Raw genomic sequence first — 22,370 nt, 5'->3', positions numbered from 1 at the left:
CGCTTCTGGCGAACCAGAGCATCGCACGGAAACACATGAGGAGCTTACAAAAGTTTGAAGATGGAAAAGGGAGTCATGATACTTTGATAACATAAAATTAGCTGCAAGTGGCGACCACCCTACCCAAATATGAAGTCACCTGCTCTTTGGATAATGCAGGAATGTCAATTCTCACTCCATAACCAAACTTAGCCAGACAATTTATCAAGAGAGAATGGTATTCAGGAATTACAAAGGAAAGGAACAGCACAGAAGCTATAACCGGGGGAAACTATTCTTCCTTAGCAATTATCTTTTTATTTGAAGACTCAATATTAAATTATGCAAATAACTAGGATGTAGTGAAGGAATCACTGTGTAACTTAAAAGGCAAAGCTATTTAGCCAGACCATGGTCCAACAGCAAGATCATCACTACCTAGAGAGAAAAATCTTTTTTCCAGGAAATGGTCACTGCTATCTCACTTGCTTAAAAATACAGTGTCAAAGAGGCTGTCATCATGCCAAACCAAATCATCCCTTGGAGATGTCACCCTTTTCTCCTCTTTGTTTGAATCCAGCTGAAACTGTTGCATCACTGCCTGCAACCATTCATCCAGGAGTGTTGCTAGGTACCTCGGGGGCACAGGTCCACAACACAAATGCCAGTCAGCTGTGCTTCTCTGCTGCCACACACGGGATCACACTTTGCACATATCCCTGCACAGACAAAGTAAGTTTGGGCCGCTATGCAAAAGGGGCAATCTGCTCTGCAATGGATGCTGCACATGACAAGGGCGGGCCAGCCCTGCCAAGAGGGAGATTGAGGCAGAACGTCACCTCAGGAGGCTGATTTGGAGTGTAATGAAAAGGCCAGAAACAGTTGCAGTGGTACCTCAGGTTAAGTACTTAATTCGTTTCGAAGGCCTGTTCTTAACCTGAAACTGTTCTTAACCTGAAGCACCACTTTAGCTAATGGGGCCTCCCGCTGCAGCCACGCTGCCGGAGCACGATTTCTGTTCTCATCCTGAAGCAAAGTTCTTAACCCGAGGTACTATTTCTGGGTTATTGGAGTCTGTAACCTGAAGCGTATGTAACCTGAGGTACCATTTTATTTGTTTATTGTGGTTTTTGTATTGCCAGGGCCCCTGAGGAATTTTCTTCCAGGGCTGCCAAATAACTCCATTGGCACTGGGTACCACATGCTGCTTGAGGCCCCAACTGGCTGCTTATGAACAACCCCCCCCCTAGATTTCCTTTGTGGGGTTCAACCCTGCAAAGGCCTCTCAGATGCAATGGAGAGAAGGGCTTCTAGCCCTCGACTCTCCACAGCATCTGAGGAGACTTTTAGGGCCTCTATGTCATTTATTTATTAAATTTGCATATCGCCCTATACCAGCAGGTCCTCTTCCTTTGCAGAGGAAGGAATTTCAACAGGTGCACCTTGTCAGGCTTCAGGGCCTTGCAACCCCCCCCCCCTTCCCCTCCAAACAACCAAGGAGCCAAGGATGCGCGTCCTTTCTCCCCGTGGGCTGGCGCGCCTCGTTACCTGCAGGAGGCAGTGGCCGGCCGGGGCGTGCTCGGCCAGGCTGGCGTTGTAGACCTGGTGCTGGAAGACGGGCTCGTTGTCGTTGGCGTCCTCCACGGCGACGCTGACGACGCACGAGGCGGAGAGCGGCGGCTCGCCCAGGTCCCTGGCCAGCACCAGCAGCTCCAGCACCGCTTGGCGCTCGTGGTCCAGAGGCGCGCGGACGCTGAGGGCGCCGCTGAGCGGGTCGAGCTGGAAGAGCGCGGCGGGCGCCTGATCGGGGCCCAGCGCGTAGCGCACCTGGGCGTTGCGCGAGCCCGGCTCGTCGGCGTCGGCGGCGCTGAGGCGCAGCAGCACGGTGCCCGGCGAGGCGGCCTCGGAGACGGCGGCCCGGTAGCGCGGCTGCGCGAAGGCGGGCGCCTGGTCGTTGAGGTCGGCCACGCGGAGGAGCAGCGCCCGCTGCGAGGAGAGGGGCGGCGCGCCCGAGTCGACGGCCACCAGGCGGAGCTCGTAGGCGTCGCGCCTCTCGCGGTCCAGGGGCCCCTCGACGCACAGGAAGTAGACGCCGCCGTCGCCGCCCGAAGGCCGCAGCGAGAAGGCGCCGCTGGCGCCCTGCAGGCTCAGCGCCACGCCGCCCGCCGGCGCCTGCTCGTCCGGGTCCGAGACCGACACGCGGGCCACGTAGTCTCCCGGCTGCGCCCCCTCGGACACGCTGGCGCCGCCCTCGCTCAGGTAGAGCAGGTGGATGGCGGGCGCGTTGTCGTTCACGTCGAGCACCTCGACGGCCACCAGGGCCGTGGCCAGCTCGGGCTGGGCGCCGCCGTCGCGGGCTTCCACGGCCAGGCGGTGGAGGGCGCGGGCCTCGCGGTCCAGAGGCCGCCGCAGGCGCAGCAGCCCGCTGCGCTCGTCCACCTCGAAGAAGGAGGCGGCCGAAGGGTCGCCCTGGCGGCGGGCCAGGCTGTAGCGCACCTCGCCGTTGGCGCCCAGGTCCGGGTCGCTGGCCCAGACGCGGCACACGGAGCTGCCCACGGGCGCGTCCTCCCGCACGCGCGCGCGGTACTCGCTCTGCCCGAAGGCGGGCGCGTTGTCGTTCTCGTCCACCACCTGGATCTCCACGCGCAGGCGGCCGCTCCGGCGGGGGCTTCCGCCGTCCCAAGCCTCGACCAGCAGGCGGTGCGTCTCCGCCCGCTCCCGGTCCAGGCGGCGCAGCAGCACCAGGTCCAGGGTATCCGGAGGGGTCCCGTAGCGCAGCTGGAAAAGCGGACCTTTCTCCCGATCCTGGTCCTGATCCAGCGGCAGCAGCGAGTAGCCCTGTGTGCCGAAGCTGTCGGCGTCGGGATCGCGCGCAGCCGGCAAGCGGAAGGCGCTGCCGGGAGGGCTCAGCTCGGAGATGTTGAGGCGCACCCAGTCCCGCGGGAAGCGCGGCGCGTGGTCGTTCACGTCGCTGACCGTGATCTCCACCTGCACCATCTCCCCTCGCAGCGTGGCCGCCACGAAGCTGTAGCGCGCCCGGCGCTCTCGGTCCAGCAGCCGCGCCGTGCGGATGATGCCCGTGTCCGTGTGCACGTGGAAATCCGCCAACACGGCCGACTCGCCGCTGCCTTCCGAGAGAAAAAAGCCGCCGGGGTGCCCTTCGCCGGGGGGCAGCCCTGCGCTGATGTCCCCCACCAGCGTGTCCGCGGGCAGCCCTTCGTCCACTGCCAGGCTGAGCTTATACACCTGCCCCCTGCAGCTCCCCGCCGCGCACACGCAGAGCCAGAGGGGGATCAGCCACTCCCGGGCCCTCCTCCGGACCCCCCTTCTGCCCCCGGGGGCAGGTGGCCGGAGCTCCATGCTCCTCTCACGCCGCCAGTCTCACCAGCAAACCCAGCCAGCGTCCCGGGGGGTGGCTTCTTCCTGGGCGCAGCGAGTCCTCTTCCCAGCAGGCAGGCGCGCCTGTGGCTGAGCCAAGTCACAGTGACCACAGCCGGTGCCGGGCGCTCCTTTGCTCCCTGGCCGCTTTTCTTATGCCATGCCCAGCTTCGACCGGCCTCATCGTTTGCAATCAGGTGCTCTGCAGCCCTTCTGCTCCGCTAGAAAGAAACCTCCTTCCTCACCCTCCTTTCCAGCACACCCATAAAAGTTCAGGCTGGGAATAACAAGTGCCGGAGGCAGCCAGGAGAGAGGACAGCTCCCTGCCTTTTTGCTCAGGCTGCTGCTGCTGCTGGCTTCTGCTTGCTGCTGCTGCTGCTGCAGCAGCCTTGCTCCGGCTGCTCCCCTCCGCGTCTCTGAGCTGCTAACACACCCCCTCCCCATGTGACAGCAGGCAAGGGCAAACTCCGCGCCTGGGAGAAACGGCGACAGCCACTTTGCAGCAGGGGGCTGTCCCTAATTACCCAGCCGGGAGCAGCGTGACGCGCGGGGGGGGGGGGGCAGGCGCCCAGCCCGTGAGCAGGCAAACCCCAGCTCATAATAACAGCAACGCAAACGTGAGCCGGATCTCCCCTGGAAAGATCTCTCTGCGAAGCAATGGTGTGGAATACTAACAAAGCAGCGGTAGGTTTGTAGTCATTCCTGAGCCCATTAGGAACTTATGGATTAGATAGGAAATGATGGCATGTGAAGGTACATCGCACTGGCTGGAGGAATGTACCCTCTCTGCACACACTGTACATACACTCCATGAATCTGCTGTGCACAACCAGTTTATTGAATCATCGTTATTATTAACATTTGTAAAGCACTTTCAAGGATTAAAAGCATTTTAGATGCCTTGGCTAGTTAGCAGCCTTAACAATAGCCCTGTAAGCCAATATAGAGGAGGGAGAGGAGAGGGCTATACTTACATTCTTATAAGATTGAATACTTGGGATGGGCTGCTGTGGAGCAACAGAACATCTGCTTCTATGCAGAAGGTCCCAAGGTTGGCCAGTCCCTGGCACCTCCAGGTAAGGCTAGAAGACAACCTGACCTGAAACCTGGATGAGCTGTTGCCAAGATGGCAGTGTTGACTTGGGGAGAATATGTGGGATTCATAGAAAAGGGGTTTTTGAAATATGGCATTCAGTGGTGGGAAGAAATATTGTGACGCCCCAGGTAAGAATCTGGCTCTGAGCAGCTTCCATTAATGAACTATTCTCAGCTGCTTTTGCTGGTGAAGAACGTGAAAAGTCCTATTACATCTTGGGAGTTGTATCACTGCTTAGTGGTAGAGCATCTGTTTTGCATGCAGAAGGTTTCAAGTCCAATCTCTAGCATCCCCAGGTAGGACTGGGGATATTCTTTGCCTGAAACCTTGAATAACTGCAGCCAGTCATTGTTGACCATCCTGCATTAGAGGGCCCTGTGATCTGATGGTGTAAGGCAGCTCCCTACAGTATTATTCCCCATATTGTGGATGTGGAGACTGAGGCTCACAGAGTGGCTCACCTAGCGCCACCTAGTGAGTTCATGCCAGAAGCGACATTTGAATCAGGGACTTCCACTATGTATAATAATAATAATAATAATAATAATAATAATAATAATAATAATAATTTGTTTATACCTACCTGGCCCACCTGGCTGGGCTTCCCCAGCCACTCTGGGCGGCTTCCAACCAAATATTAAAATACAGTAATACATCAAACATTAAAAGCTTCTCTAAACAGGGCTGCCTTCAGATGTCTTCTAAAAGTTTGGTAGTAGTAGTTCTCTTTGACATCTGGTGGGAGGGCGTTCCACAGGGCGGGTGCCACTACCAAGAAGGCCCTCTGCCTGGTTCCCTGTAATTTGGCTTCTTGCAGTGAGGGAACCGCCAGAAGGCCATCGGCGCTGGACCTCAGTGTCCAGGTAGAACGATGGGGGTGGAGACACTCCTTCAGGTATACTGGACCGAGGCCATTTAGGGCTTTAAATATCAGTTCATAAAAAGAAAAAAACAAGATGTAGGTTAAATGTTTAGCCTGTGATTGGGCTATTTGTGCTTTAAACTCACATCTCTTAATTCTGCTGGAGAAAAAGCTGCACTTAGTGTTAGCTATGTGAAGGTTTCTAACCATCTCTGAGTCCTGTCCCGTCCCGTCCCCCCGGTACCTCAGTTTCATTGAGATGTAGTTGGTCTGTGATTTCTAATCCTCCAGACTAAGCATGTCCATAGCGATAAGAATCTTGCATTTTTAATATAACCTCTCAACCACATCGAAGCCAAAGCACTTTACAAATTTTATTAAATCATTGTACAGAGCCATTAGAAGACTCAAACTGCAGCTCCCTCCCATAGTTGAGATCTCGTCCATCCTTTTAAGTGATTAATGTGGCCCATATTGGCATGGTTTATTTATGAAAACCCTAGAAAGAGAAACTCCTGCTGAGCATCGGAAACGGCACACTGAGGCAAGTGTGATATAACAGTATAGTTAACCAAATAATAGTCCAAACCACATAAAGAGAATATATGTTCCCCAGCTGGGAAATTACAATACTTTAAAAGGAGAGGGGGGGTTTAAGGGAGGGTTCTGCTTGACTTGTACAAACACACCATTGCAAAATTATGCATTCTGTAATATTAGACTGCCATTGCAAGCCCTGTAGTCTTTAAGTGTGTGAATGAGGCTTCATTACAGTAATTAGTTCATTCAGCCTTGCTAGTATAGGTTGTAGTCCCATTTTAGAGATGGGAAACTGAGGTAAAGTTGCTGCCCTTTGCACATTTCTGGGAAGTAAATTCAGTTAACATTGGCAGGACTTGCTGCTGAGTGAATGTGCTTAAGTTTGGGTGGCAAGGGGGTAAGTGGTCATTGAAAAGTGTTCCTGGTTCAGCCGGGATTTAAAATGCAGGAGGAGGAGTATCGGGAAGAGTGGATTAAATTTAATGATTATTTAGTTAAATATGTTAAGTTAAATTAACTGAAAACAGCTTGCAGATACTTAATTGGATTAGGATTTTATTTATGTTAAGTGATGAATTAATATGTTTAATTTCATAAAGTGAAGATTTAAGGATGTTAATGTTTAAGTGAAATTTTATAAGAATTGTGATTTGGGAAACCGTTAAAAGGATATGCAATGAAATTCAACCAAGGGGAAGCGGGGAAGTCACTTAACAAAGTTAATAAGTGTAATTTTCAATAAGGCTATGATTTATGTTTGTCTGTCTTATGTGTCTGTTTGTTTATAATATTGTGAAAACCAATAAAAAAAATTAGAAAAAAAATAAAATGCAGACATCTGTAGTGCAAATCCATTGTAGCAACTTGTCAATATTGTGTGTCATGCTGTGTGTTGCATAAATCTGTCATATTTTCATGAACAATTGAAAAGAAATGTGATCTATCTTACACATTTCATTGACCAGAGATAACTTTCTGGAAGTGCCAAAGAAGATATGTATGAATGGAGAACTGCTGCAAATCAGTCCAGGCAATACAGAGCTAAATGAACTAGCCTCCTGTTTTCCTGTCAGAGCTTCCTGAGAGTAGATGCACACAAACACTTTGACAGACTGTAGTATAGCATGCTGGGCAATGATTGCTCGCTCTTTTAAACGGCAAGCGGTTATTTGGTTCACTCTAATCAGAAGATACGGGTAGCTTGTAAGGCAGAGGGCATTGCAAATAAAGTCCTTATATTAGAAAGGTGGGCAATCAGTTTTAGATGGTACAGAGTCAATATAAGTAAAAAAATTACTTTATAGTTGAAGAACATATTTTCCCCTCAAGACAAATCCTACCACCAGGTGATGGAAGATTATATTCCTTCAGTTCTCCCGGTTTGTCTCTTGTACAGCTAAACCTGATATTTTCCCAAGGTCAGTAGACATTGTAAAGCATTATATGGAAGCATTTACTAGCAATAATAGCCACATTAAGTGAAATCCAATAACTAACACAGTCCTTTTCTTCCATATTGCTTTTTGGTTTTCAAATCCTGGGTAGGATTCAGTAAAAATGATTGCCTTGTGTGAGTTGTTGTTTATATCAAAATATAATTTTAAGAACATTGATTTAGGGAATTATTTCCTATTTATGTGCCACATATATGTGCTACGAATTTCCCATCTACGTGCTACATATACAGCACATTCAGAAATGGCCGCATTAGTTCCAGATACTTTATTATCCTTTCCAGACACGCCACACACATTGGCGTGAAAGCGTTCCTCCTTTCTCTGGTTTTGCTCCCATTGCCTTGTGAGTGGAGATCCATCTTTAAAATGCAATGCAATTGAACGCCCGTTGCACCTATAAATAAATATAGTGGCAGGATCCAAAGTTAAGATGAGTTCAGTGATTTAAATTAGGAATACAGAAAACTGCCATATACTGAGTCAAGCTATTGGCTAGTCCAATTCAGTGCTGACTACATTGAATAGCAGTGACTGACCAGAGTATCTTTCTGAGCCCTTTCAGGATTTGAATCTCACAAAGCATATTTTTTGTTTGAGGAACGGTTTTCTATAATCCATGTAGACTGAATACTTGTTTTTTTCTACCTATATCTGTATACACAATCAGATCTGTCGCATATTTTTTTGCCCCTGAGAGATGCTTATTCAGGAACTGGTTTCATTCCAAAAATAGAAGGTCATTGCAGATTGATTCTGTGTTACCATATAGTGTGTCCTTTTGAAAACAGATATGGGTGGTCCCAGAAATGAGTGTGGGTGCAGCCACAAGGACATTGTGAATGGGTGTATACCAGGCATAGGCAAACTCGGCCCTCCAGATGTTTTGGGACTACAACTCCCATCATCCCGAGCTAACAGAACCAGTGGTCAGGGATGATGGGAGCTGTAGTCCCAAAACATGTGGATGGCCGAGTTTGCCTATGCCTGGTGTATACCAAGATTAAAATCACCACTTTCTTCTTCAGTCACCTGGGCAGGAAAAGGTGTGCATCACCTAGCCAGGGGTGTGTTTTCAAATGCATTTCAAGTAACTGCAGCCATCCTTGTGGATGACAGGATCTAGAATCCAATCTAGACTGAAAGTAGCACATTGACGGCGAACGGGAATGGTTCCAGACTGAGAAAAACTACGTTTTTTTTGTTACAGCTGGGTCAGCGTGTACTCAGACATGCTTTTAGAAAGTAACGATGATTGCAACACTGACACATTTGTGAACATCTTAGTAGCACAGTTTGAAGAAAAGTACACAAGGTTCTAGAAATTGTACCTGCCCTCCCAGTGTTCAGAGCTGGATACTTCTTTTTGTAGAGACAAGAAGGTTTCAAAGAGAAGAAGCCCTTCTCTTGTCTGGCTTTGTTAGTTGTGCAGACCCAGAGAGCAACTATGTTGTTATAATCCTAAGCAGGAAACAAGCCCTTGGCAGGTTTACTAATACAGACACGCGTTGTCCCTAAGTCGCAGATGTTTGACAGGAAAGTACCTGGATCATATTGGTTCATAACATCATTGGGGGGGGGGGAGCCCCACATCCTGCTTATTCCATGATCATTAAGGAAATAAATGAAACATGTTTTTTATCGAGATGTGGTTACTACGGAACTAAACTTAAACCTCCTGGAAGCAAGTGCAGCGAGCCTCTCAATAGTAACCATCTGCATTTTTATTCAATCAGTGCAAAACACAGGGGTCACTGCTGAGGAAATACACAAAAATGGCTGGGTTAGCTGGATAATCTCTGGGTCCATTAGGATTTATCTCAATTTTACTCACACTCTTGTGTATCTGGAACCATTTAGTGCGCAGAATTTCTTAAGGAGCTGGATGTTTCCTCAAAGCTGTATTTATATTCCACAAGCCCCTGGTAGGTAAGGAAAACTGAACCTATATTATAATGATATCCTAGTTACTACACTATTTATCCATGAGACTTTTTTGTTTTCAAGAAATACCAAATCGTGAGGGGCCTTGTCACTGCTTCTTCATAGCTTGACTCCATGCAAATAAGAAGTTGGAGGCCTCTGTCCGCCTGCCCTTGGGTACAGTAAGGTCTTCAATAACCTCTGCTTTCCCAACAAACCATAGTTAGCCATTGCATGTCAATGTGGAAAACTGTGACTTGCTCAAAGCATTGATTCCCGGAAAAGCAGGATGATGAACGTAGATTTAACGGTATGAACCATGTATGAAACTTGTGTGATGGCCTTAGCTGATAATTCCACCCTAGAATCCTGACCCATCATGTTCTCAGACACCTTTGTGGTTTGCCAGGAACCAGACTGCAAATATTACTCATCACATTTTTAACCAAAGGACTCAGGGTAGCATACATAGCTGAGATTGCTCCATCTTCACAACACCCCTGTGAGGTTACTGGTTGAGAGAATGGCAGGCCCAAAATCACCCACTGAGCTTCATGGCTGAGTCGGAATTTGAATTTGGGCCACAAGTTCCCCATTCCAAATTTGACTGCATTCTAATCTAGGACGGAGATACATCCAGAGGTCAGATGTGGTCCTTGGCCTACTTTCATCATATGTGGCCTAATTTGTGTTCCCAGACATTTGCTAGTGCTTAGTTCCAGCAAATAATGCTAAATTTGACACTGGCCTGGATTATCAAGATTTTTGATGGAAGGTGATACAGACATGTTTTCATAAATAATTGGCAGGCCCCTGGGGTAAGGGGAGAAGTCGGGATGAGTAGAGTGGTTTAATAATCAATCCCTCTTCACTGGAAACATCTGTGAAAGGAATAGAGGTCTCCTAATGCGGGTGGCGCTGTGGGTTAAACCACAGAGCCTAGGATTTGCCAATCAGAAGGTCAGCGGTTCGAATCCCCGCAACAGGGTCAGCTCCCGTTGCTCGGTCCCTGCTCCTGCCTACCTAGCAGTTCGAAAGCACTTCAAAATGCAAGTAGATAAATAGGTGCCGCTCTGGTGGGAAGGTAAATGGTGTTCCCGTGTGCTGCTCTGGTTCTCCAGAAGCGGCTTAGTTATGCTGGCCACCTGACCTGGAAGCTGTACGCCGGCTCCCTCGGCCAATAAAGCGAGATGAGCGCCGCAACCCCAGAGTCGGCCACCACTGGACCTAATGGTCAGAGGTCCCTTTACCTTTTAACAACTCTCAATACCCTCAACGAACTATAGCTCCCATAATTCTTTAGGGGAAGCCATGACCATTGGGTGTGGTATTAGTATCATAGTGCTTTAAATGTATGGTGTGAATGTGGCCTGACATGGAATTGGATTACACTGTTAAGGAAATTCACAGAAAGAATATTTTCCATATAATCCTCCCACCACCATCATCCTATATTGTTCAGGAGGGTCCCCAACCCTGTGGACAGTCTTCTGGAGGTACAAGTGGCTGCAGGCAGGATCAGGCAGCATTCCGTCCATGAAGTTCATGAAGCTAACTTGTCTTCAGATCCAAACCATAGTGACAACATCTGGTAATCACTATATTACTGGCTTGCGAGGATAATAGGCTTGCGTATTTGTTGGAAGTGAGCTGCACTGATTTTAATGGACTGTCCTTCAAAATCATGTCGTTTTAGTAATTTGCTTTAAAGTACAGTCAATTCCTAATAAGGAGATAGTTTTAAAAAGTAGATTTCAGTTTTATATATATATATTTTATTCAGTGTCTTCTCCTGCACAAAGACACATTTCCCAATGTAAAGAAGTTGTATCAGATTGGATTTCTAGCCTTTTTCAAAGCATTAGATAACCTCAGCTTTGCTCGTTTTGGAATTGTGTAAGTAACACATCACAACCAGATGTTGAATCTGAAAGGAGAAGAGAGAAAACACCACCCCATCTTTTTCCATATAGTATACAGCATAGAGTAGACCACTGGATACCAAATATTCTGATAATGTCTAATGAATATTCATCTTTTGCAGTGGGGAATTCTGAGCAGCACATTTGTCTCCCCTCTAATTCAAACAAACCTGCAGACTGCTTTGAAGTCTACTGAGCTTTGATGGGAGCCATTCCCTTTTTAATTGCAGGTGTGTCCCGCAATGCAGAGCCTTATTAGACGTCTTCATGTCTGAAGCTAATGGAAGCCTCTTTGATTTGGGCTCCAGTCCAAACCTTGCATACTTGGAAGTGAGTTCTAGTGAAATTAGTGGGACTAGCATCCAAGCAAATGTGTTTAGAATTAGGCTGCTTATTTATTTTCCTGATCCAAATATATTTCACACACTTTCAAGGACCACGGGGTTGAGGGCCAGAAACCGTTTTCTGAAGATGTAATGATATGCGAATGCACTTGCATTTCGTTATTATTGTTGATAAAATTGACCTTGGTCTTTGAAGCAAAAAATCATCCCTACTTTAAATTCTCAGAGAGCCAAAGCAGACGTGAAGTTTGTCACATAGTTTGTCTTGCATAGGTTTTACTATCATCATCATTATTTTAAAAGCACAGGAGCCCCTCAGCCTGATAAGCATGGGGACAGGGGGCTTTAGTCTTTTGCAGCCCCACTGGCCAGATCGTAGCCATGGCAGGTCAGACATCTGAAAGAAGCATGCAACACAGAAGACGCACACATGGCCCACATTTTTGCTCGAGTGTGCAAAGTAGATGCTCCAGCACTACCTTACCCCAATTAATGGTGGGGCCATCTTGAGTGATAAGATTACTTCTGAGCTTTAACATTCTCCAGTTTTCTAGTATGCAGGCAGTCCCTTGTTTGTGCCTGTTCAATAAGTGCATGGCCATGTATATGCGCACCGCACTGAACCCTAAAGTGACCCAGAAACGTCATAAAGATGTCACAGAAACATCATGAAAAGGGCTAGGGTGGAGCAGGGTGTTTGCAGGCTTTTTCATTGGGTTTCAGTTATACACAAGCTCACCAACGTGTGCTGTGCCTTGGGATGTAAGCCCCGTGTAAAGGGAGGGCTGCCTGTATACACAACTCTGACTTTCAAGGTTCTGTTTTCACCACGCTGAATATGATGATCAGTCACCGCTGAGTTCTGATGTCCTTGCTCTTTTGTAATACTACTGATGTAAAACAGGACAAAATGTGAACAAACAGGACAAATACCACATTACATTATCTCCTTTGCAAGAGATTAGTCTTCTTTTCAGCAGAACACTTCACTGTTATCTCAGCCAGGCAGGCTTAGACTCTCCTACAAAACAATTTTCTTTTCTCTTGAGATCTATATATCATTTACTACTCCCACTATCGCTCCTTTGGTTGTGTTCCTCCTGACTGCTTTTGTTTTTATTACAGGCAACTATGCTCTTGGAAGATGCCCTAGGGATTGCCTTGAGAAAGGGTATTGGCTCTTACGCTATCCATCCAACTTTCAGGTTAAAAAAAAATGCAAACTTTTGGAAATGGCGAATTCATCTTTGTAAAAATGTTCAAAAACTCCACAACTGCCTGCTGCCTCTGGCGCTTCTGCCACTGACATCAACTCAATATGATATTATTATTATTATTATTATTATTATTATTATTATTATTATTATTATTATTATATCTTTTTATGATCTTGACGAAGTTATTTTGATTATATCTTGTTTGTCACACAGAATTGCAGGAGAGTATACCAAAATGGCACACAGTGCACATCCAGCCCAATCATAGATAGCTCCTAAGAACATACTCCTAAGAACATACTGTAGCCCATGTTTGTATGGTTGAGGTTTAGTAAATTTTAGATGGGGTTTAGTAAACTTTAGATGGTTAAAGCATGGTTAGGCAACAGGTAGAGAAGGGTAAAGTGTTAAATCTTTGGGTGTAGATCTGAAATAATTTGTTAACAATGGCAACAAAACGAATCTCCCCCTCCCCTTAATTATACTGCTGAAATGGAAAAATATGGGTGGTGGGCTAACAGGAGTGGATTTGTGTGTGGAAAATCTGTGATCTTAATGCAGTTCCAGTATTTGTGCCTTCAATATTTCACCTTTAAGAAACTTACCTCCATCTTGGATCCATTCTCTGAGTATTTCTGATCAGGGGATCTCACCCAATATTTCCTTAAGCTTTTTGAAATCAGACTTCTTAAAGTCCAGAGTGCATGTCTGACCACACTTAGTTTTCCCTTTCCTTTGTAAAATGAAACCTAAAAAACATGATCACTTCCTCCCAAGGTTCCCAGTTCATTGAACCTTTCCTGCCTGTTGATGAGGACCAGGTTCCAAGAGGGATGACCCCCTTGTTGCTTCTTCCACCTTCTGAGAATAGATGTTCATTTGTCATATTTAAAACAGCTATTTTAATTATTTAATTCCCGGCATGGATTATATTTTAGAGAGAGAGAGATTTTAAGATATATTCTTATTAGTCTCCCCGGATTGCCTTTTACGTGTACTAATGACTTGAGAAGATTTACATTTTAATGAGCTAAATTAGCCATTTTATGCTGCTAAATGTGCCCTTGGAGATAATTCTCCCATCTACAATATCCCAGATAAAATTAACTAGTTCTTACATTTACCTCTTTCCCAGCTACCTTCACCCATTGGACTCAAAGGGGAGAGAGACACTTCCAAAAACAAGGTCTGGGATGCAGTTATGGTTTCTGTTGCTCCACTGATTCCTGTCGTCCAGTCCAATTATTTTCTGGTTTTTAATGAAAAATATACACAAAATGTTCCTAGTATATTTAGGAATATACTAATTCCACAACTGTAGCCTAACAGGAACCAGTGCAATGATAAAGTACTTTTTAAAAAATGAATCCAGGATAAATGTCTATATTGATACCTAAAGAAAGTAATATTGTACATCAGCAGAGCGATCAGCAATGAATTCTGAAACACTGCCATCTTGTGACAACAGGCAAGGAAATAGAATTAAGCATTGTGCGGTTTGTTTGGTTCTTTTGGGTTTTTTTGCCCCACCTGTTTAATGCTTTGTGTGTCCAAAATGGCTTAGCTTTTCTGGGTTTTTTAGTTACTGATGTGTGACTTTCAAAGGCTGGACTGGCTCTCATATACATACATTAGAGATCTGTTAATGAGGTTCTGCTCAGTGATGCCATCAGGGCAGAACTTTGAGGCCGAAGTCCATGGCCCCAGGCAACAGAAGAGGAGCAACGTTAACTCACACTTTCCACATTTTGAAGTAATGCACATTATCATCTAAAGAAGCCCTTCCCCAGGTAAGAGCATCAACTCTAAAATGCTTTAATTACACCACTGGCCCTACAGAACGTACATGGGTAAAATTTACATTCGTAAAATGGGTATTTTGTGCTACCCAGAACAGTTTCTTTGATGTGTCCCCGGTCCCCCAAAAAGTTGGGGACCCCATTATATAAATGAGCCAGTTCCATCCTCTCCCTTTCAATGCCACAGGGGGCTCCAAGCCATCAAGTTGTTCTTAGTTCCAAACTACCTCCAGGAAAAGTCAGTACATTCCTGGGCAGCTGCCATTAGTGCTGGGCCAGTTGATAAATTTACATCCAGTACAGTCCCATTAACACATAGCAAAGACACTTAATAACATGTGCTTATTATGTATGTTTATAGGCGTTCGTGTGTGTTTAAAGATGAGGAATCGGACCTCAAAATCTTCTATTTCCTCTTTGCATGGCGAGGAGCTTTTACTTGATCTGTTGCCGCAGATCCACTGAAGATCTTCTCTCCATTGTAGCCAATACCGCAGTGCCAGCACTCAACCCCTTATAGAGAATCAAATCACCAGCCCCTGGTCTGTTTTCAGCAAAGCCTGCAGCTAGATGCAGACATATTATTTGAAATACCAAAGGATGCTACAACGACCCCGACATAGAAGCACCTCAATTTGCAGCATTCCTTTGGTTTTAAATAACTAGATGTGGATTAGATTAACAAACATTTAATAGGAGGAAACAATAGTGCTTTCTTCCAAATGAGGATTTAGAGAATGGTTCTAATCCTTAAAAAGCTTATGAATTTTACTGCAGTTCCACATTTAAAAGTTATTGTGGAAAATATCTGGGGCATCTTAACAGCTATACTTAATGCCCTAAGATTCTACACTTATTAGGATATCGATGGCAGTTGCTAGAGATGTTGTGGGGCTTTTCTTGTGGTGTCTACCACAGCCACTCCTGCCTCTCGAGAGATACCAGACTCGCTTGTGGCTCCTTCACTGGATAGAGGGAAGGGGCAAGCAAAAACCGCCTCCCTGTGTGTGAGCCTATCCCTTCTCCTCAGCAGAATGGCGATTTCAAAGGAGAGCCTCTCTGCCAAATTCATACGGTCACAGCAAAGACGCAGAAGAATTTTCCTTTCCCGTAATGGGAATAGCTAACAGCACTGCGCGACCCCAAACACATGTGCACGTCGGTTTGCTCAATCTTTTGCACAAGGCAAATTAATTCCAGTTGAGAAGCAGGCAGCTCAAGGCTCCAGAGCACAGCAGGCAGGCTGTCTATATGCAAAGGGAACCATATTATATCATTTTGGTAGGGGCAGCAGACAGCTGTAGGCACTCCCTAACATAAGCTATAAGGAGGAGCAAGGGAGTTTAAAGGTTCCATCAGAACAACTGGTAGGTGGAATGATGTTTGTGTGTGTGTGAATGGAAAAGAAATATAACCATGCAGGCTAAACCTGCACATATTACTTGCTAGTAAGTCACACTGTGTTCCATGGGATTTAGGCCCAGGTTACTGTGCATTAGATTGCAGCCTTAGTGTTTCAAATCCAGCCCTGTGTTTGGTTATTAGAACTACAGTGGTACTGTAGCACCCTGCTTGTGGTTAACGCTTAGCTGGAATGAAATATTCAACGCAGCAACAGAGAAATTAAAATAATAATTTATTTGTCAGACAAATAAATGAGAGGCACAGTGGTATATGGTTACCAAGCTCTGGCCTGCCTCCTGCCATTATGGCCAGCCCTTATATTTCCTTAATCCACCCCCCTTTGCTCCTCCTGTGGCTGCCTCTGTTCAATCAGCCTGCTTGAATTTCCTATTGGCTGATTGCTATAACCAATTTTTAAGATACACCCATATCCTTCTGTCCTTATATGGCAGACAAAGAGCTATATATTGTTACATCTATAAATGACAAATAAGTAGTAATATATCTTACATGTGTCTCAACAAAGAATCTTAATTACCAGCTCACCTCTTGCCCTCCTTGCCCTCCAAAACAGATGGTTAATAATTTTTATCTTAAACATATGTCAGAGACCTTGGGTTCACATCAACATTGAAAGATCTCCTTCATTTGAAGGTTTCTAAACAAATGTCTGACAACTAATATATCTGGATGGCGTCTCATTTCTGGCAGGGGGGGCTAGGCTCATCTGCCCCCCTGGTCTCCTACAGCAATATGACTCTATGAAATAAGAATTTAACATTTCTTTCTTTCTAGATCCTTTGTATAATTACATTTAAGCAAATATTTAGTACATAACATAGGTAGCCTTTTAAGAAGGATAAGCCTTCTCAAAGGAAAGGATGGACCAGTTTACAGCCTCAAAATAAAATAGGAAGAAGCTTCTTTTTCCCCAGCCAAGCCAGTTGCCTTTGTTTTCCATGTACCCTTGGCCTTTTGTCCTGTGACTCAAGTTTAAGGCACATGGTTTTATTTTACTGTTTACCTACCACTTTTACAACTTAGTTGTACTCTACAGCATGCAAGGTCAGTGACCTGCTTCTCAGCCTTTTTATGACTTTGAGAATTGTTTTCTGCTATAAATCAAAGGGGGCCCCCTTGTCCAGGAGGATAAACATCTTGCCAAAGTACTTAGGCAGTTGGTCTTCTGCCTGGCATAACATTTGAAAATCTAAGCCCATTTAATTTAGGAACCTGATCAAGATATAAGCCAATATATGCCTTAATTAAAAAATGCAGTCTATATTCAGATGCCACAGTACCTCAGGTTACATACGCTTCGGGTTACAGATGCTTCAGGTTACAGACTCCGCTAACCCAGAAATAGTACCTCAGATTAAGAACTTTGCTTCAGGATAAGAACAGAAATCGTGCTCCGGCAGCGCGGCGGCAGCAGGAGGCCCCATTAGCTAAAGTGGTGCTTCAGGTTAAGAACAGTTTCAGGTTAAGAATGGACCTCCAGAACACATTAATTTCTTAACCCAAGGTACCACTGTACTCTGTAACAGCAGAAGTTGAGAAACCATCACTTACCCTTTGTTCATTGAAAAAGAAAAAGAGTTTTAAGAATTGTGGGCTTATTGTTGTATGTTATATGTTTATCTATCTATCTATTATTTATCTATCTAGGGCTTTATGTTCTATGGTGTTGCTCAGCTGATAGTAGGACTTCCTTCAGCATAACAAGGATTGATACAATTTCTGACAATCCTTTCCTCCCCCTTGTAGCCCCACATGGCCCTAGATGTGCTTGGGGGGGTGGGAGTGGTCCCCCAAACCTCTGGAATAGATTTAAGGGAGTGGGAACTGCAGGAGAAGGGGGTGAGAATCATCAAAAATTACTTCCCTCCCTGTTTTATTGATGGAAGCTTCACCACCAGTTGAGTGAAATTGCACACACAGTATTGGATACATTGCCAAAACACATTGCAGTATTTAATATTACAGAAAGAACTTGGAAAGGCCACAGCATGTTGACAATGATAAAAAAAAAATGGTCTTTGTAATTCTTTGACCTGTGAAACCCCATGAAGGCACTGGTGACCAGCTTTTGTACAAAGAGCTTTGCAGAATCTGGGTCTGTCTAGAGACGGAAAAGCAGCTAGATTTGCTAAAGCCAAAGTCTAGTCATTATTTCATAACGCTTATTTGAAAAAGCCCCTTTGAGAATTGAGTCGATTTTGCCGTACTCTAGTTGCATGATAATAACTAGCAAGTGTTTTAAGCAAAGTTAATCCTCTTCATTATACTAATAACTGTACTTGGAAGGAGATATCTTCACCAATATTCATCATAATTTAGTGAAAACTTTGCTGTGACTAGTCTTCGTTTTCAAATGCCTGAACCTTATTAAATAGATAAATTATCATCTTGTCAACACTCCCTTGTGGTGCTTGCTGTCTTTCCCCTGCAAAAGAACATTAGAGAAACATGCAGTTCCATACTTAAAGACCACATAAAAGCAGGTTTGAAAATAGAATGCAGGGAGGAAAGCCATAATGTCTATACTTGACATTAAAACTGATCACAAATACATTTTACAGCCTATGGGGGTGAGCGGGGAAATTACTGCAGCATTATAGCTCATCGGTTTAGGCAAACATTGCTCTCAAGTAACCTCTTTGAAAAGAAATTACCCTCAGTGCTTATCCTAATTTAGCTTTGGCTTATTTAAACGCTGGGCAACAATCGTAACATCTCGGCACACACACGAGAAGGATGGGGATGTGGGACTGTTACACACATATCAGCACAGAACCTGTGTGCACATAGAGGTCTGTCCGTGTGTAGGGATTTTAGTAACGTTTGACATGTCCTGTTCAAATCACCAAACCTTAACTCTTCCATTTCTTGTGAGACTTGTTCAGCTTTTTCCTACTTTGTGACCCAAATGAGTAGGATAGTCAGGGCCAAACTACACAATCTGTTAACATAATAAAAACCTTTCTGGATCACACCAAGGGCCCATGGGTGGCGCTGTGGTCTAAACCACTGAGCCTCTTGGGCTTGCCAATCGGTAGGTCGGTGGTTCGAATTCCTGTCTGCAATAGGGTGTGCTCCCATTGCTGTGTCCCAGCTTCTGCCACCCTAGCAGTTCAAAAGCAAGCCAGTGCAAGCAGGTAAATAGCTACTGCTGTGGCAGGAAGGTAAACGGCATTTCTGTGCGTCACGGTGTTCTGTTGTGTCAGAAGCGGTTTAGTCATGCTGGCCACATGACCCGGAAAGCTGTATGTAGACAAACGCTGGCTCCCTCGGCCTGAAAGCGAGATGAGCGCCACAACCCCAGAGTCGCCTTTGACTGGACTTAACCGTCCAGGGGTCAGAGCCTGCAACCAGGAGCGGAGTGCAGCCATGTTCTCCCTACCAGCACTGCACAGAAGTATACTGTCTCTGATGGTGGAGGTCTCATGACAGGTAGCCATGGGTAGTCTCATCCTCCATGAATTTATCTAATTTATCTAATCTTTTTTAAAGCCAAGTTTGTGACTATCCCTTCTTTGTAGGACTGAACCCCACAGTTTAACTATGTGAAAGAGTATATAAAATTATTCCAGTTAGACCTTTTTAATGAACAGTTAACTTGCACAGAAGGCATGCACAGGAGAGTCACACTTTCATCTGCCATCCTGAAGACCTGTCTGTGTATATCAAAAGCTTGCCAATATACTCACCTTTTTTTCTCTTGTTTTTTTTACCAGTGTCCCAAATCACTTCTGACGCTATGCAAATGTCTTCTCTTCATTGTGTACAGGTTCAGTTCACTTCAAACGAATTATGTTTACATTTATGGGGAAGCTTCTGGTCTGCTAAGCATAATTTAATTTGAATAATTGCTATTAAGTGTTTTCCTTTATCACTCTGTAACTACAGTATTCTTTAGTTAGTACTTAGCAAAGTGTTTAAAGTGAAATTTTCCATTGTCACTTTCTTTCATTTTTTCCCTGCAAGGACATACTAATTTAGCATAAAAGGGGATTTTCCTAATCAGCAAGAGAACAGATTTTTTTTTGTCTAATTAGAAGACAACTGCAAAACATTTTAAAGACTTATTTGACTATTATGCACCAGGATTCAGAGAAATTTTGGGTATATATAATGACCTGGACTTTTTTTTTTAGCTTCTCAAAATTAATGCAATTTACTGTTAAACAACAAAGCAAGAATTTTACAAGAAATTGAGTCAAATTGTTGGCATAAACCAAGAGGTTTCCTCCATTTCTCCAAGCAGAGTCTAAGCCAGCAGAGGTTGTGGCATTAGGGCAAACAGGTCACAGCCCCACCAACCTCATTTGGCCAGCAAACTGCCCCCACCTGCCTGCCTCCTCAAAGTACTTAGCTCCTCCTCTTCCTTAGTCTCAGTGTTGCCCATTGTAGAACAAAACCAGAAGGAGCTGTCTTTGCACATCATTTACTCCTACTCCCCCTATTGTTGGTCTCCTTGCCTTCTGCCCTATCAGCCCCAGTAGACGCCAGCACCACTGGTCTAAGCAAGACATCAAACCAGGGCTGGGCCAAGATATTTTTCTGGCTGTCCAGAAGCTAACCAGGCTGGCAGTTCAATTATTTCTTCAGCCTTAGCCAGTGGCCACCACAACACTTGAGGGCAGCAGGCTGGCTTAGGGGGTGCAGCCGTGCAGGGCAAGCTGCGTGGTACCCACAGCTGTCTCCCTGTGCTTACTTGATACTCCCAGAAAACACTATATTTCTACTCTGGCTAGTGAGGAAGCTGCCTTCTCTTCTCTATCAGTGCATGGTGTTTATGCTAGACAAGAGGGCCCTTCTAGCCAACCAGAGCGTGTCAACAGAGAAAGGGTAGTGATAGCAAAGCTCTTCTCTGTCAGCAGTTGCAATTTATGATGGCTGGTCGCACAGGTGCTTTTCCAGCTGGCTAACCAGCATAAACAAGAGTGCGCTGGGATGAGTTCTATCTAATACTGTGTCCCAACTGCAAATATTGCTTATTGTGTTTGGTGATAAGTCCTGCTTGATCCTTTGAACGCAGGGGTGCATTCTCAAATTTGGTCGAGCCACCAATACTGGCATGGTGATTTAACAGGGCTTTGGGTCAGTATAATCCAGTATGAGGAATCCATGCCAGGCATAAGAGTCTGGAATAGCAACACAGCTTGGATCAGACCTGTATAATAGTTATTTAAAAGGCTAACAAGGTGGAATAAGAGAGCACAAGGAAAGAATTTATAAACAGCTCACTGGGCAATCTATACCTCAAAAATTCTACTCTTGCATTCTAGTTCTCAGGTATTTAATCTTCCAAAATGAGTTGATTTTGTTGTTAAAAGCAGCTGCTTCAAAGTAGATACAAATTTTGTTCCTATCAACGTGATGTGCAGAATAAATTTATCCCAAAGGAGAAAAGTTTGTGGTTTGCGGAAGCTAGAAATGTATATTTTATGACCTAGTCAGTTCCTTATACAATGGTACCTCAGTTTAAGTACTTAATTCGTTCCGGAGGTCCGTTCTTAACCTGAAACTGTTCTTAACCTGAAGCACCACTTTAGCTAATGGGGCCTCCTGCTGCTGCCGTGCCGCCAGAGCACAATTTCTGTTCTCATCCTGAAGCGAAGTTCTTAACCCGAGGTACTATTTCTGGGTTAGAGGAGTCTGTAACCTGAAGCGTATATAACCTGAAGCATATGTAACCTGAGGTACCACTGTATGTGAAATTCTACTTTTGGCTCTTTCCCCCAGGTAACAAACCAGAAGTCAGGGAATTCCACCCAGTTCAATTTGGGCATGCCAGCCAGGTCTCAGCTGGGAAGTGTCTGGCATGCCTGAACCTTGCACAAAGCAGGAATGAGCCTAGCGCTTATAAACTGATGCACAGAGAATTCAATCCTGCTTTGCGCAGTAGTTCCCTGGACCCCAGCAGACCCCAGGTTTGTTAGGTGGGTGTTTCCACACACCTTGTCAAAGGTTGCCTGCCAACATGATAAAAATCTGGCACACTGGGCCAAAATGGTTCCCCACCCCTGCTGTTCTTTAAACAAGATGCCACCACTGAGAAATCTCAGCCAATCCAGTTCTAATCTGTAATTGTTCAGGGACATGGACGAGTTTCAGGTAGATGAATCTAAACAGCAGACCCTAAGCCATTATCACAAGTTGCAGAAGTCTGCAAAGTATGTTTTCCATGCCGTACAGTTGCCGCTGTTTCAACTTTTATTTCTCCAAGACCCTTTTTGACATGTAAAATATGTTGAATGGATCCAAGCCTCTTTCTATATTTACATCTATTTAAGAAACATAAAACCCATTTCCCCTTCTGGAAAAAAAATTCATATTCCGGAGAGTGAACTCATTTCCTGCATTATTTACATGTAACCATGACATAGGTCTGCACATGAACATAATAAATTAATTGGATTGAGTTCTGAAGAGAAACACACGCATGC

At 45.1% G+C, this 22,370-nt stretch overlaps 1 protein-coding gene across 1 annotated transcript in view; it reads right to left on the bottom strand.

Moving 5' to 3' along the window:
• DCHS2 (dachsous cadherin-related 2) overlaps positions 1–4,992 on the bottom strand; it is a 116,424-nt gene extending 111,432 nt beyond the window's left edge. The window contains exon 1 of the mRNA XM_081208299.1: positions 1,528–4,992. Coding sequence (XP_081064425.1) covers positions 1,528–3,339 — 1,812 coding nt within the window. The 5' untranslated portion in view covers positions 3,340–4,992. The remainder of the gene's footprint in view (positions 1–1,527) is intronic.
• Positions 4,993–22,370: the final 17,378 nt, after the last annotated feature.

Source organism: Podarcis bocagei (genome assembly GCF_964188305.1).
Source record: "Podarcis bocagei genome assembly, chromosome: 9".
In the NCBI taxonomy this organism is placed as follows: Eukaryota; Metazoa; Chordata; class Lepidosauria; order Squamata; family Lacertidae; genus Podarcis; species Podarcis bocagei.
The sequence above is the reverse complement of the archived record's forward strand: the minus strand, read 5'-3'. Positions and strand labels throughout refer to the sequence as shown.